We start from the raw sequence: 16,628 nt of genomic DNA, 5'->3' as shown, positions 1-16,628 counted from the left end.
GTTGTCCTTTCACCCCTGCCACAGGAAGCAAGACTCATTCACACCACACTGAACTTCAAAGTGTATGTAGAAGGGCAGAATGAAAACCGTCCCTCTGATTGCACGCAGCTTTCGTTAGGGACAGTCTAAAGTAGTCTCTGTTGGCACAAGGCAGGCAGGCAGCTGAGCTACTCTGGGCATGTGTAGCAAAGGCTTCCAAGCCAGACACAGTCAGTAAGCCAGATAGCTGACACCAGAGAAAGTCTATGAAGCTGGCGTGACAGCTGGGACATTGCTTATTACTATTATTACTACAGAGCTTTGGCCTGTAAACATGATCCTGAGCAGGAAGTCAACATGTCATGGAATAATTGGCTCTCATCACTGCAGGGCTTCAGATTTGTAAGAAGACAGTTCCTATCATAGCCAGGTAAGCACAGGCAGGATTCTACTAAGAATTACATAAAAACACCTGTGAGAGCCAGGCAATCAATACAGGACACCAATACAAGCTAAAAATACTTACAGGAAAGTCAGTCAGGCTGGGGTGTATAGAAGGGGGAAAACCTACTGCAAATGACTTCTAAAAGCATCCGTTTACTCCACAGTTTGTAAAATAACATTAAGAAAAAAAAAAAGAGAGAGAATTTATATCAAAACTGAAAAATCTCTCTCAAAAGGAAGAAACAGTCCCTGTCTCTACTCCTGATTTTCATAGGTGCAGCATTCTTACTGCTGAGTCTCAGTATCTTGTTTTGTTAACACACAGCTTGTTTCAAGTTACCTCTTTAGCTGAAATTATAGATTATCAGTTCCAGGCAAGAGAATTGCTTTACTATAGAGCATTTAGTAAACTCTGATCACCTACATAAACATACACAGGGTCTGTAGACACTGATCCAAAACTGAATCTCAGCTTGATACTTTTCGCTTTTCCCATTACCCTGGGTTTCACTCTCCTGCTTTATTAGGAATGTAGCTGTCCAAAGTCTTCCCACTCTCACCTTGCTTTCTCAGTAAAGTTGACAAAATTCTTAGAAACTTCTTGTTTCATCTGCATACAGAATAAATATCAGCTGATAGACTTAAGGACAACAGATGTTAAAACAAGCATGGTCACAACCTAATTTCTCTGGAAAGTTTGGACAGCTACAGAAGGAGGAAGAAATTCCCACAGCTCTCTAAGACTAGCCTGCAAGAAACCAGGGGAAATGTAGGATTCCTTGCAATCATTTGTTGGTTCTTGGATCAGAGACACTTGATGATATGCCAGCTCCCGTCTTTACCACTCAGAGTTCCACTTCCACATGATGCTGAAAAACAATCATGACAGTTTGAGCATCTCAGATAAGTTCACTCAAGTGTTTGCACAGACTTTGGTTCATGAGTCAGAACAAACCAATAGGTTCATCTCAGCACGAAGACTATCCCATGGTTTGTAAGAAACCTCATTGATTTCTTGGCTAAGCCTTTAAAATCAGGTTATAGGATGACCTCACCAGGACAGTCTATAACTTCAAACCTCTAGCTCAACATTTATGTCAAGAAATTAACACTTAGTAAAAGTCAATAAATAGAAAATAAACCAAGTTCAAAATAGGTGTTGCTGAAAACTTCAGTCCAGCCATAAACAATGCACACAAATAATAAATTTTCTTTCCTTGCTGGCCATGTATGAACTGCTCATTCTCATATACTGTGTATAAGTATCAGTGCTGACTTGTGAGAAGCTTACATTAGTTTAAAGTTTGAGTTGCTGTTCAAAGGAGCTTACAGCCCACGCCATCTCTTGCACTCTTTCTCTCTTCTTTATGCTGGCACAGGCAGTACACCAACATAATTGAAACTTAGTCACACAGAAGGGTATATCTTCCCAAGGCTCCAATAAGTCAAGCAAAATAGAGGGATTTAACAAGTGATCTTTAGCAAAGAATTTCGGTGTGATAATGACTAGGCAAGATATGAAATAACATAGACAACTACCAGGAGCCTATACTGAAGAATCAATCTGTCTTACAAGCTCACAAAAAAAAAAAAAAATCACATATTTGGACTCATATGGAACAGTTACTCAAAGCAAAATCCAGGAGATTTAATAGAAAAACTGTTCCCAGGGCCTTCCCACTGCAATCTTGCACTTGTGCGCTGAAGCCCTGAATTTACCCTTTCTATAGAGTCCTTAATCCCATTGCTTAACTTATCAGATTGCTTTTTAAAAATGTTTGAAATTTCAGAATCAATGTTTTGTGGAAAGAAGACCCACAGCTTAAGTACATGTCAAATGATAAAGTAACTCTTGTTAATTTTGAAAAATCTCTTGCTAGTTCCCTCTTCTGTTTCCACAATTCTGCAGTTACTTTGTTTAAGAATCTTTGGTGCTGGACTCTATTAATGCACAAAGTAGACCTTATCAACAAATATATCCTGTCTGAATGGTGACTGACCCTTTCAAGGCATTCCAATAGATTTGTGAAGCATAATCATAGAAAAAAATAAACAAGCTTCTGTGCTCAGGAAGAGTCTAGCAAAACTAATTTAGTTATTGGATAGTCTTCCCCATTTCCCATATTCCTGCTCAATTTCTCTTCATTTTTTCAGCCTGAGCTCTCTGTTGTTCTTTTGAGATTTTAATATTATTTCTTTAGATCTCAGATCTTCATCTACTCTTTCCTGCTGTTATAATTTCCATTTTCAATTACTAGATGTAAACATGCAGGTTTTCCTTTTACACTTCCACTTCTTTCAATAATTTCTCCAGTTAAGGCTCCTTCCTTGCCCAGTAACCCTTTCATGAATCATATTTAAACCAAAACATTGATGATCTCGGTTTGCTGGTGACCTATTTCTCAAAAATCTGCTTTTCACCAAGGCTCCCTGTGTGTTCACGATTTTGTGCAAAATTGTAAGAAACAAGAACTCAGAAGGAAAGAAGATTTCCTACAGCTGGGTTGAAAACACTTAAGGAGGAGTAAAAACAATATACCAATGATGAGGAAAGCTCTTTTTTCTTACAGATGTGAACAAAGGAAACCAGTAAGGGCTGCAGAGATATCCAACAGAGGAAGATCTATTTCTCAATCATGTTCATGCAGTCTTAAGAAGAGTCTTAAATCTTCAGCTCTAGGAAAACTTTCAGGAAAGGAATTCCACGGAATTGGGCTTTTTTCTCTATCATTTAATTCTACCAAGGTCTGTGGAAACCAAAGAGTCAAGGGAAGAAAGCAACTAAATTGTGGCCTCATGGAAAAGAATTTTGTCTTCCAATTCATTATACTGTGATAGACCCACTAAGATTGAGACTTCTGATCAGTTCCCATCCATATGCACTCAGTTACACGGATGCTGACAAAACACAGATACACAGCAGCTACAAGCTAATCAGTGAATCCCAAAGCCAATGGAAGTTGATCATAGTGCTCACCTTAACATCTCTTCATAGAGAAGCCAGATTTGAAACCATGGTGTTATTTTATCTACATTCAATATACACCACGCCGTGTTTTGGGTTTTGTTTGTTTGTTTGTTTTCTATTATTACTTACCATGTAACTTTGTGCACAGAGAGTGTTTTTGAAAGGGTGGAGAAAACAGAAGTACTTCTATCTGTTTCTCCTTAAAAAACATCCAGGAAACATTCCACAACCCCTGCAAAAGGCAAAGATGGCTTTCACCTTGCTCTGCCAGTAGATACTGGCCCTGATAGATTACAAGTCAGCCAAAAGTAGGTCATCTACAATTTTAAACACCTGTCAGTCAAAAACTAGGGACCTGTCTGTAAAACAGAAGCATCTACAGAGAAAGAGTTAAGACATTCAGCTTTACACAAACACAAGTCACAAACGATATTCTTACTGCAGCCATCTTCGTCGCTGTGGTCCCCACAGTCATTGTCTCCATCACACTGCCACTGAGCCGGGATGCATGTACATTCCCCAAAAGCACTGACTGCACACGTAAAGTGATTGCGTCCACAGGAGCATTCGGTACTACTTGTTATGCCTGCAAAAGGAACAAACAAACAGTGTATTTTGAACAGCTCTCTCTATTTTAGGGTAATTGCATTAAATACAAGTTGACATCACAATTATTTTCCATGTCCACAACACATGTTTGAACATACACTCTCCTACAAAGAAAAACATTCACCCCTCTTGCACTGTTGAAATAGGAGATCAAGCACTGTGCGCAGTTTCCTGGAACGGAACTATCTGAAGGCAACAGCAAATAGCAACCTGCCAAATTCAGCTTTAGGAATCAGCTGGAAAATAACTTTGCACTAATCACAATTGAGCTGATCCCAGGAACCAGAGCACCCTTTTTATTTTGCAGACTCAGCCTTCTCCTACAGCAGAGCACTGACATTGCTCCACTTAGGTCTGACAACACAACAGAAGGGATATCAAAGATTCTACTTCTGAGGGCTATTAGGGATTTCCTAACTCCAGAACTTTCTAGATGCCAAATGTTAAGATGTCAGTGCTTCAGAGATTTCAGATTTCAGATTCCAGTGAAAGATCAAAAAAATAAAAATTAAAATTAAAAATTATTTATCTGTAGAGATTAACCTGTGACATTGTCGTGTGCATAACTGACATTCATGAAAGCAAGGAAAGAGGATTTTCAGCTCTACAAACAGACCAAAAGAAAATGTAGTTCAAATGTCAAGCCATAATCCAACAGGAACACTTTTTTCAGCTTTAAAGTTAGCTTAAGGAGTTTCCAATCCTGTTCTCCCCTTTGCCACCTACTGAACAATTCTCTCCTCAGTTTTGACTTTCACCCATTTGCAAATGCAAATATTTGTGATGTAAACCCATACACTCTGTTAATAAACCTCTGCCCTGAGTGAGAATACGCTACAGCCCACCCTCAAAAGGGAAAAGGTCATGCCTGAACTTTGGTCTGAAGTTATCTAGACAATCAATATAGTCAATATCACTGTTAAATAAAGGATTATTCTATCAATCAAGGCTAGAATTTGACTGGATTCTTTTTGCATGGTTCCTTCTTTCTGAAATTCTAACAAATCTAAAGCTCTCGCCTTAAACAATAAGTCACAAGGAAAGAAGCACACAGGGATAACTGCCCTAAGTGGTAGTTATATACACACACACCCCAAACAATCTATTTGCAGATGTATCGATCTCATTTGTTGCGTTTAGTATATCCAGGATTGAACATGGACTGTGGCAAATAACCATAAAATCCTATGGGGGGAAAAGAAAAAAAATAGAAGAAGAAGAAGAAAAAAGGCCTCATAATTTCCTCATTTCCTATTCCAATTGTTAAAAGCAGTATCAGCAGAATTGCATGTAACCGTTCTGCAAGTTTTCTCAACAGCAGAATTCCCTCCAGTGGAGATATCCACTTAGGTAAGTTAAGCTAAGATTTAAACTTCAAGGGAATGCATGCATCGTGAAGGAATAATTCCATGATAACCTTTTTCCTGGCTGAGAATATTTCAGCCAGCCCCTGCTCCCTCTGCTGCACCGCCTGTTGCCAGCCCCCACTCAAACTATTTCCCGAGCACATCCCAAGCAGTATTTCTCAAGGACACTCATAACCAAACTGACTGCTTTATCTCCTAGCACATAGACTGCCATGGGTGCAAGCTTTTTATTTCCCATCTCTGTAATAATTTATCTTTAAAAGGCCTGGCAGAAAAGGTATACCTGTGGTATTACTGCAGATGTTGGGGAAGGCAATCAATGTGTGATGCAAAATGGAGTAGAAGCAGGAAGAGCAAGGTGAATAAGGAACAGAAAGAAGGGCACAGAACTAGAAAGGGGCCAAGTGCTCGGATGCTCCACGAACCCGCAAGTTTTGGCTACAGCAAAATCTGACTCAAAAAGACTCAGAATGAGTGAGTGATGAAGATGTCTAAAGACAAGTTTAATTCTAATGTGAGGCAAAAATCTCAGCCCAGACATCCTTGGGGAAAAGTAACACATCATCTGTGCAACATATTTGATGAAATTCAGAACCGCAAACCTCCACAAAGCTCAAAGAGAAGCTCCTTCAAACCAACAGCACAGGGAATTCAGGACAAACTAGCTCCTGCTGGAGTCTACCACTACTTAGAAAGGCACAACCACATGTACCTAAGGTAGATACTGTTTAAAATACTTTTTTTTTTTTTTTAATATATTTTCTACCATTTGGCTCAACAGTAACTGTAACAGTAACTCACAGCACTTATCCTAAATACTTGCAGCTCCAATACCCCTTCTTGTTGGAGTACAACACGATGATGATCATTGCCCTCGTTACCCTCAGAAAAAGACAAATATGAAAGTAGTAGCAACTTGCTGTATCTTGCCAAGGCCCCATGATGTCACGTTGTAGGGTAGATTCGGCAACAGGAAAGGATCAAACATCAATGCAAACAATTCTTAAACTTGGGGGAAATTATTTAAGATAAACATAAGTGAGAGAGAAGTTGGGGAAAAAACATAAAAGAGCGAATTATTTTAGTTGCAGAACAGCAGCTAAAATGGACCTCACCTTTGCAACAGCACAGAAAGAGCGCAGCTGTCTCAAACTCCTGAGAAATCTACAAACTGCAACTCAATCTGCTGAACTGTTAAACACACTTACTGCAATCTTACTGCAATCAATACCAAGTTACACGTACACACATATTAAATCTGCTCCTCCTGCCTCACTGAAGTTGCAATGTTCAGCCATCTCTGTTTTCACCAAGCTACAGAAATTCTTGGAAGCTGAAGGAGATGTTACAACCCAAGAACCAATACCTTCTCGCATACACTATCCTATACCTGTGATACCATTATGTAAATATACAGTGCTTAAATTATGATCTTTGTGAACCTTATGCTTTGCAGTTAGTGATCTTTAGGTTAACTAACCTAGACTTTATAAGGATGTGATTTATACATCATGATTTGCTCTGACCTCACATTTGGATGTTATTTTTCAGAAAGCACAAACACTGCTCACCTTGAAGAAAGATGACTCTTTTCAAATACAGTAACTCACTCCTACCTATAAACAGCATCAGAGAAGAATCAATGCTGGATGACTAGTGCTTATCCAATCAAGAGGACAGATGGAATGAAGCCTGAGACACACTGCAAGTAACAGGAATTTTCTTAATTATTTCAGTGTGGACAGTATTTCACCCTTGGTGTACCGTGATTATTTCCCAGTGCTCAGAGTTCCATTGACTTTCCCCTCTGTAACATAAGAAGGAGAAAGATGAGAAGTGTGATTTCTCCAGTCACCCCAACAACAAGCGGAAGTAGTGCATTTGGTGTGAGAAGCCTCAACGGAAGACTTACTACTTAACACTGAATACTTAATAAACATAGAGAGTGTGAGATGGAAGACTAACCAAGCAGGCATTAGGGTGGAACATAAACCTCCAGTGTCACGTTTCAACCCCAGTTAGTCCAGGGTCCAGGAGCATGACGGAAGTCAGCACTTGCCCTTCAGGCAACTGGACCAGCAATCAAAGCAGAAATATCTTCTTACAGTTCTGCAGATAATTCCAGAACAGAAACAATCAGGTGAACCTCTGGGCTTTGCCATGACAAACATCTTCCATAAAACTTTTCATCGCATTGGAGGCTTGGACATTTTAACAAACCCTTTGTATTCAAAAATCATTTCACTTTTCCAAGAGGAAAGAAATGACGTTTTGACATCGCAACATGTGTAAAACAATATATAGAAGCTATACAGAGATCATTGACAGATTCTGAGCTAATGTCACTCAACTTTCCATGCCTATCTCGATAGCACATATGACCATGGCACAAGTTCTTTACATGGTTACAAGCAACCAGAAATCATCTTCACTGTCTGTAGTTTTGTTCCCTCCAGAAGCGAGAGCAGCAGAATCCAGAAACCAAACAGTCTTCATAGCAAAATATTACACAAACAGCCTCTAAATTTTTAAACAGGAAGTCAGTCTAAACACAGACCTCATACTTAACATCTGCCATCACCTTCGTTTTAGTATGGTATGCCCAGTTTCTTCAGATTCCTTCCAAATATCCTCCATCGTTATGTTTATCTGACATACAAAATGTCTTCCGAGGGGGTAAAATTTTTACCCTCATCTTTCCCTTCCTAAAAACATACTTAGCATTTTTGTGATTTTACATCTAAAGCTGGCAAAACAGTTATCTCATATCCAGCTGAAAAGCAGCAGTTAAGAGCCATCCAATTCTTTCTGCAGCTCCCTCTTTTCCTTTTAGCACACTTGTTTTTTTCTATTATTTTTTTTTTCCAGAGTTTGCAGGGGTTGGGTTGCTTAAACAAAAGGTTCTTGCTCTGTTTTCCTCTTCATCCCCCAGTAACTCTTCATTAGGACAAATAATACAATGCATAAAGAAAAATGTAACATACAAAGGTTCATTTTGTTGATGAGGTCATTTGCAACACTCAAGAGCTATTATATAACAGCCCCGTATTTGCAACACAGTCACAGAAATTACAAAGGAAACTTAAGTAGGCAGAATAATTACCAAACTGAACTCCGTAGCCCTTGTTTTGTTAGCAATAGCAAATTCTTAGGTGAGACTGAAAACACTTTCTTCCAAGTCCTCACAGAGTATTTTATTCCAGGAGGAGAGCTGCTTCTTCAGTTTTCAGTGAGAACAGTGACAGATGGCAGCTCTTACCTGTTTTGCAGAGAATTCACCTTTCCACGGGCTGTTGCTTAAATATGTTCCTGCTCTTCAAGATCCACCACCTCTGTCAGGCCCTGATAACATGTGAGCAATAGCAGGATTTTCTCACAGTCCCACAAAAATGAAGATCCCTCAAATGGATAAGGGCTGAGAATACCGCATCAAACAACTGCCAAAGATCCTGGCATCTATAGGCAACACCATGCTGTCTTGCCACATGTTCTTTCTTTCCACGTACTAAGAACTGACTGTTTAAGAGACTCTTGCACTCCATGCTACCCTTTAGATGCATGTTTTCCAATTCACCCTAACTGAGAAATTCTTATTGCTATTTTTAAAAGCAGTAGTAGTAAATTCACAGCCATCAATATGCTTGTACCATCATGCGATTCTGTACGTACATACAAAGCAGCAGCATAGCTAACCATGGCTAAGTATCCACTCAATTCTACACTCCAAGGAAAAACGCCACCAACGGGTTTAGAAAACCCAGAACTACTACAGTATTTGGCACGATTTACAGTTGCAGACTGTTCAGAACCAGAAGCCTTTGAAAGGAATATTCATTCTTTTGGTCCAACATCACACAGCTCTGGGTTCCTTCCCCTCCTGGGACAGAAGTCTAACTCTGCATTTCATAGCTCTCAGAAGACCTTCAGCAGAAGGCAGAGATATTCCTGAGGCACCTCACTACACAAGAGAAGCAAACAGAACAAACAGATGTCAACACCGGCTTTTATAATTTTAATCCTACCATCTAAAAGTTCTTGGCAGAGGACAGAAGGTATAAATAGACATTAGAAAGGTTTGAGAATACAGTACAAATATTTGACAGCAACATACAGTAAAAATCTAGAGCCGTAAAAGAACTGGATAATGGAATTAAATGGAAAATGAAAAGCAAAAAAATGTCCCAGCAGTGACAGGCATAAGACCATGGATTTTCTCTCCCAAAAGAAGCACAGAAGGATAATAGAAGTAGTATTTTTGAAAAAAAGACTGTATTAATCAGAGTATTCTGCCCTGGCTTCAACATGTGCACTTCATTTCTAATTTCTGTGCTTTAGGAACCCATGAGCATCTAATTGTTCATTTTGGGTTCAAATCAGTGAATTTTGTAGCACAGACTTTATTACCTGGTTCACCTGCTGTTAGAAGGCCTGTGTTAGATATCATTTTCACCTCTTTCCCCTCTTCCAAGCCAAGCTTTCTTCTGTACTCCCATCACATACATTCCTCAGTGAGGGAAGACCTACGTTATGTCAGATGGCCTTGGACACAGATGATACATTTTCCTTCTCCAACCAACACTTCACTGAGTGTTTCTACAGCAAAACAGCTCAGTTTTCTTTGCTTGCCTATCTTGAAAGAAAATGAGAATTTTGGATTTCTCTCTCTTACCCAAACAGCAGTTTCCACTGAAGGAAAGTACAGTTAATCCAGCTTTAGAAGAGGGATTTGCTGACCATTGTATAAGCCCAGAGCTCTGCTGGCAAACACAGCAAAAGCAACATTACAGCTCAGTCTGATGTTGGGAAGGGCACCTCGCACTGATAAAAGCCAAGAGAGTTTTTTCTTTTATTACTGCCATTGTGAAAGTATCTGCAGCAGCTCTGATTGGGTACCCACAGGGTGTCCAAATATTTGATGTCTGCTTAGAGTAAAAATACCCTCGTGTGCCACTCAGATGAGCAATCCAAAAGTTTCCAAAGCTTTAAACAGAACTATTTCACTTTTGTTTGAGGAAAAGCACTACAGTGGGAATTTGTTCGTTTATTTTTTAAAGAGAGGGGGGGAGGATTTTAAGACGTTGCAGCGTTTTCCGAAGAACAGATTCTAATTTTAATTTTCTTTGATTGTGACTGGGTATTGCACATACTTCAGCAGTTCCTAAGAAAAGAGGAAAACTTTTCCAGGCTTAGAGGTTCCTCTCTTAATTTGTAAAAGAAGGGAAACCTCAGTCCTGAACCAGCTGGCTCTTAAACACGTAGCTGAACAAAGTTCTGCGGGGAGGCACGCTACCAAGCAAAACCACCCTTCACTTCTCAAATTAAATTGCACATTTATGCCAGGTAGATCTGAAAAATGTTACACTGCATACGGCCACAAGAAACAAAAAGCACAGAGGAGAGAAATTCCACATCATATCCGATAATTACCATCTAAAGAAAATAAGAGAAGCAGCTAAAGTGTGAAATGCGTTAATGTTTGGTGCAACATTATGTGTGAGGTAGGGGGAGATGGGAACGGGGGCTGCATTTAAGAAATACGACATGGCTCAGGAGATATGAGGCCTTTAAACACACCTGACTCTCTGAGGCTCAATTCTGATTGCACAGAAGTAATCGTTACCAGCCCCCTCAAAAACCCCATCCTCCACTGAGTGAATAGGAAAGTAATTATAGAAACAACTAGTGACAGAAAAATACTGAAGGATTTGAACACAAAAAGATTCAAGGGTCAAGGAGTAATTACTACAGATCGTTCTCCAAAGCCCTGAGAAACATAAATGAACGTCTTGTAATAAACACTGTGACTAGAACCAAGGTCTCTAGATACTTGTCCTAGCTTTATCTGTTGTCTTCTACAGTATTCTACAAAACTACTTGTTCATCTCTAAAAATAGGTATACTACTATTACCTCAGCACAGTGTGCTAAAGATTACTGTGTGTTCCTAAACACCCAATGTCTTTGAGCAGAAAGAACAGTGTTATTGCCATGAAATCCTGTTCACAAAAACTAATTCAAATTGGCTTGGCTACAAGCACACACAGACCAAAAAATCAGCTGAAGAACCACAAACAAAAGATAATGAGAAATGGCAGCAAGTCAAGCTGTAGGGGGTATGGATGGCTAGTAGATACCACAGGGATCAGCATTAGATCCAGTTCCATTAAATAACTTCATTAACGATATAGAAGACAGAATCAGTATCATACTAAAGTAGCCTGAAGTGAGAAGAAAATAGGAAACATTTTATACAAAAACCATAGAGGACAGAGAAATAATACAGATGAGGCCTTAGAAGATTAGAATTATGGGCAAGAAAAGTCTGGGATGCAGCAATGCCTGCAGAAGTCAAGGAGCAATAGTAAAAAATAAGCTAGCCATGGGTATATGTAATGACACAATATGGCAGCCAAAAACGTCCTTTTAGACTAAATAAAGCGTCACATCTTGGAGGAAGACATCTTTGTACAGGTTAAAATGTCAGTTCCACACACCTCATAAATAGGTTAACATAGGGAAGCTAAACAAAATATTCTAACTGTGGCAATAAAATGTATAGCAAAAGCATTGTCATGGCACATTACTCTCAATACTTCAATTATATTCAGTTTATAGCCTGAACTAACACTGCATTTTTTTCCCTGTTCACTATCTGATTCTTCAAATCAGATAAGAGGCAATGACCAGCAATCTTGTGCAATTTGTTTTTTTTCCTAAATAGGACTTTTATTCCTTCTTCCCCCCCCTCCCCCCCCCCCCCCCCCCCCCCAAGGAACCACTCAACTGCCTACAGAAAATAGCTCATGCTAGACAACCCATGAAGTTCCATTAAACACACAGGAACCTTTCAAATATCAAAGTGTTATATACTTCAAAATCTCAGAACAAAGTTTTGGTCCAAAGGCAAGTAAGAAGTATTAGGTAGACGATTTCTATTTCCAGATGAATGGGAAACTTCAGCAGGCAAGGCCAGACAGATGAGAGCAATGTCTGAGTGACATTTCTCTTCTTCTCTTCAGATTCATATGCAGCTCTTTCTAGATAGCACTAAAACTGTTCTGTAAGAATCGAATAAAACATTTTTACTCTAGTTTTCAATTCTCTTGAATCAAATGTGACCATACTGTATGCTTTTGCATATTTACCTCCCACTAACTAACAAATGTTCCACTGCCTTTAATTACAAGGTCCCCTCAAACATTTGCAGCTGGTGAAGGAGCCAAAAATGCAGGTTTTGCTTTGTGGCTCCATAGGCCTGCCAACCAGTGAAAATCCAAACAGTCATCTTTTAGAAAGGGCTTTCAGTATTTCAAAATGTCACAATTCAATAGTTTTCCTATTACCTCTACTTGAGTGTTCGAAAACTTGAAGTACTGGGAACATCCATACTCACTGGCACAGACTCTTGGTAAAATAAAGGAAATCATGAGCTTCAGTATACTATCTCTGACATTCTCCTTATCACATCCAAGGCCATTACTAGAAAAGATTTGAACTCCTAAATCCTTTTATCCAATGTATTTACATTTTTGCTGTGGGCTACTGTGTCTGCATAGAAACTTGGATCCCAAGGAAGGCTATGCTTCCCACCTTGCGAAATTACCTTCCTGTCACTATTAAAAGCATTTCTTCAGACTTGACATTTCATTATCTGTAGATTTAACCTCTTAACCATTGAGCATTTCATCCATACTATGAAGTGATACTTTAAAGATGCCACCAAAAAGTACATATTGCTGATTTTAGCCTGGAGGGGCATTTCCTTACGCAGCTGCAAGCTCCTGTGCAACTGTGCATCAACAGAGAATTACAAAGAAGAAGCCAAGGGACGGATATAAAGTGCTCAGCCACAGGACTAAATTACTTGTCACTTCACTCAAGCACATTAAACAGAAATAAAATATCACCCAGAAATGGACAATATTAAAAGGCTGCTGCAGCATAACATAGATCAGAAGTATCACCACCCGGTCTAGAACAAGATGGGAATTTTTAGCTGGACGCCATGGCCTGGAAGGCAGAAACTATGCAGTTCAAACCTTTTCAGAACAAACCCTATACAAACATTTTAAAATACTTCCTTAAACCTACATAACACTTTGCAAGAATTAGTCACCTCAGCATGATGAGACAGATAACTTTCCATTTTCTTTCTTTCTTTTTTTTTTTTTTTTAACCACACACTAATAACCTCTATCCTTTCCTGTCCCTTAATGGATAGGAACAACTTACTACTTATTTGTCATGAATCATACAGTACAGTAGACATGAAGAGCTAGAAAACAAACCCTGGGCCAGCAGAAATGTTAGCAGAAGATCTTCCAGATACCAGACAGTTAAGTGCCAGCTTGGGGAACAACCTGCTGTTTTAAAAAACAGAGATAATCCAGAGGAAGAAGGTACTTCTGATGCAGTTCATCTACTTGAGCTCCACTAGCACAGCAGTTCACGAGAATGAAGTTCAGTGAGTAGTGAGGAATCCTTCTTCTACTCTTTACATCAAAGTTTATGGAGATAAACTATGGCATAGATTAGGACTAGTGAAGCACTGGCGTTTGTTTCCCCAGCTACAGAACAGAAAACATCAGTATTTTAATTTCACTGTGCTTCAAGTTACATTGGCTCATGTCCCTGCTAGGAATCTCTCCATCTATTATGCGGAAATTTCTAGATTTTCTTCTCATGATATATCCTCCTAAAAGCAAAGTTAAAATAAAAACATGAGGAGAAATGCACAAAACTGCTGTGCTTGCCACAAGGAAACACTGAATTCTTAACAGAAGGAAACAAGTTAAGTGTCACCTGTCAAGTTATTCAAATGTGGCCTGTACTATGCAACACCCAAGATCCTAACAATTGGTTCATCCCCTAAAACTTTAACTGGCAAAGGCAAAGAAGTGTCCTCAGAGGCACAGTCTGGGTCAGATGGGTCCATCAAATGTTAAAAAAGACATTCTTACAGACATGACTTCTTCCTCTACTGACATCATCACCACTGCTTGCCTTAAAAGGTTACATCCTGCAAGACCTCTGTGCCAAACACTCTATACTTAAAGCAGCAACTCATCTCTACTTTATACCTTCATCGTCTGTTTATTTATACTTCAGGTGAGTATATGAGCCCAAACTAAAGGGCAGAGTGATGGGGGCAGAAAGGTGTAAGAGACATACAAACACTATTGACAGCAGTTGCAAAATACCAGAAATGGTCACAATGACAAAATCAGCTTTGACTCATATGAATCTTAGAGGTTATCTAGATGATCTTAATAGTCCCTTCCAACACAAACCATTCTGTGTTTCTATGATTATTTCTACGACAGCAGCTGATGTACAAATTTGGGGCAACTGTGAAATCCACATCCATGATGTTAAAATTGCAGGCAAAGTGCACCTGCTCCTCCAGAGCCAACGTAACTCTTAAATCAAATGCTGCCATGTTACACAGCCTTCAGAAAGAGGAGGAGTTTTGGAAAACAGGTTATCTGCAAAATAGATGCTTTCTTTCACAGCTACAGTACCTGTTTTGCAAATGGGTTGTTTCTGTTGTTGCTGTCCATAAGGTGTACTGCAGATCTGAAGTTAGCACTGAACTAGCTAACTTTGGTTTTGGTAGCAGCCTGGTCACAAAAGCACAGAGCTCAATCCATCTGAAGAAGTCAGCAAAAGAAGTAAATACTAGAAGCAATTATCCTACAGTGTACTTTACGTTGCCTCAGCTGCAGGAGTACCCAAGTTTTATTACAGTCACAGCAAGGATATACTGTCACTTCCTGGAGATGACTTGGAAGAATCAGAACTTCAAAAATTCTGAAGCATTCCTCCTTCATCTTATTCATCCTCTCTAGCTTAGGTAGCCTAAGGATTATTTTTTAGGACAAACAAACTGTTAGTACAATTCCAGCATTCACTCTGGTTTTGCTCACATTGATATAACATCCTCTTCCAAGTTGAGTGTCTTTGGGATTTCACTAAATCCCTTGTGTAGCAGCTGAGAAAGACAGAGCTCTCATCTTACAGTGCATAGTCTCACTCAACCTGGCTTGCACTAAAATGTTTTAAAATAAAAACAAATGAAAAAAAAAATCCAACAACTAACAAACAGAAACCAAGTTAGATTTCAGTTTCATACAGGAGAGCAGCTATATATCACCTATACTCTTGAAAAATGGCTTCCCAGTCCTGAAGATGCTACTGAAGAAACAATCATTAAGAGAACACAGCATTAAGAGAAACTGAAATTAATGCTGATTTGCCTTAATCTACTGCCTATAAACTGTACCTGTTGAAGTGCAGCTAAACTGTCTCACAGATGAGGGAAAGAGGGCTAAGTAAACAGAGTGCTCAAAACAGGACAGATAAGAGCAGGAAGAACTGCTGCCATCCCTGCTTGAAAAGTAGCACTCAGAGGCTTCATAGAACCAAGGAAAACTAAAAGTGTCACTTCTGGACCTGAGTTGCAAGGATTAAAAGTCCGATAAGCATATTCAGAGCACAAAAGATCCTACACAACCATCTACTTGCCACAGATTCTCTAAGAAATTGGCTCCTTTCTCTTTAGATTCAGAAGCTTCTTGAGCTTTCAGTTTCCTCTACTGCACGATTTAAGCTTTGTTGAGACTTATTAATTAGCACATCACTGCTCGTCCAAACCAGTGCTATCTGGATTTACAAAGCACTCGTAACCTTGCTCAGAATACATTCTGATGCCATTGTTGGCCTTCAGTGTTGTTCTCTCCTGTGCTGATTCTGTAATATACTGAATAAGCTTCTTCCACAGGAAATTATTACTCAGCCTCCTTCATCCTTTTGATGCTCCACATGGTGGACTAGCTGCAAGGACGTTTTCCTTTCAGAGCATATGCCCAACTTTTCTTGAGATCTAGGAGACATAATATTCCTTTGTTCATCTAACCAGTACAAGATAAAAGCCAAATTCCTCTGTCCTGATCAATCCCAGAACTCACCAGCATGGATATTCATAATTTTATTTCTGGAAAAAAGATGTAAGCATTGCAAAGTCCTCCTTTTCAGGGAACCTAATATTCTAGCAGTACTGCAGTTGCCCAGGCACGTCGGGTGGGGAGGCAACAGGAGGTCTCCCCTTCAAAAAAGCCCATTTTGGCTCTTGTGGGCCGCAGTGGAATTCTTCTCATCATTATGGTATGATAAAGAAAAGGCCAGGTTCCTGGACAAGATGGAGACTGTTCTCTTACAGGGACATTTTAAGGAGTTTATTTTGGTTCCCTTTAAAGAGGCCAT

The 16,628-nt window shown here is 39.4% G+C and overlaps 1 protein-coding gene across 6 annotated transcripts in view; it reads right to left on the bottom strand.

Moving 5' to 3' along the window:
* LRP4 (LDL receptor related protein 4) overlaps positions 1-16,628 on the bottom strand; it is a 94,974-nt gene that overhangs the window by 37,324 nt on the left and 41,022 nt on the right. For 5 of the 6 annotated variants that reach the window (XM_046942516.1, XM_046942517.1, XM_004941584.5 and 2 more), the window contains one exon: positions 3,831-3,977. In XM_046942516.1, coding sequence (XP_046798472.1) covers position 3,831 — 1 coding nt within the window. In that variant the 5' untranslated portion in view covers positions 3,832-3,977. Of the gene's footprint in view, positions 1-3,830; positions 3,978-7,332; positions 10,163-16,628 lie in introns of those variants that run through there. The other variant, XM_040702001.2, reaches the window with a different exon arrangement.

This window comes from Gallus gallus, chromosome 5 (assembly GCF_016699485.2).
Source record: "Gallus gallus isolate bGalGal1 chromosome 5, bGalGal1.mat.broiler.GRCg7b, whole genome shotgun sequence".
Classification (NCBI taxonomy): Eukaryota; Metazoa; Chordata; class Aves; order Galliformes; family Phasianidae; genus Gallus; species Gallus gallus.
Note: the sequence above shows the minus strand (reverse complement) of the source record. Positions and strands in the feature narration are given on the sequence as shown.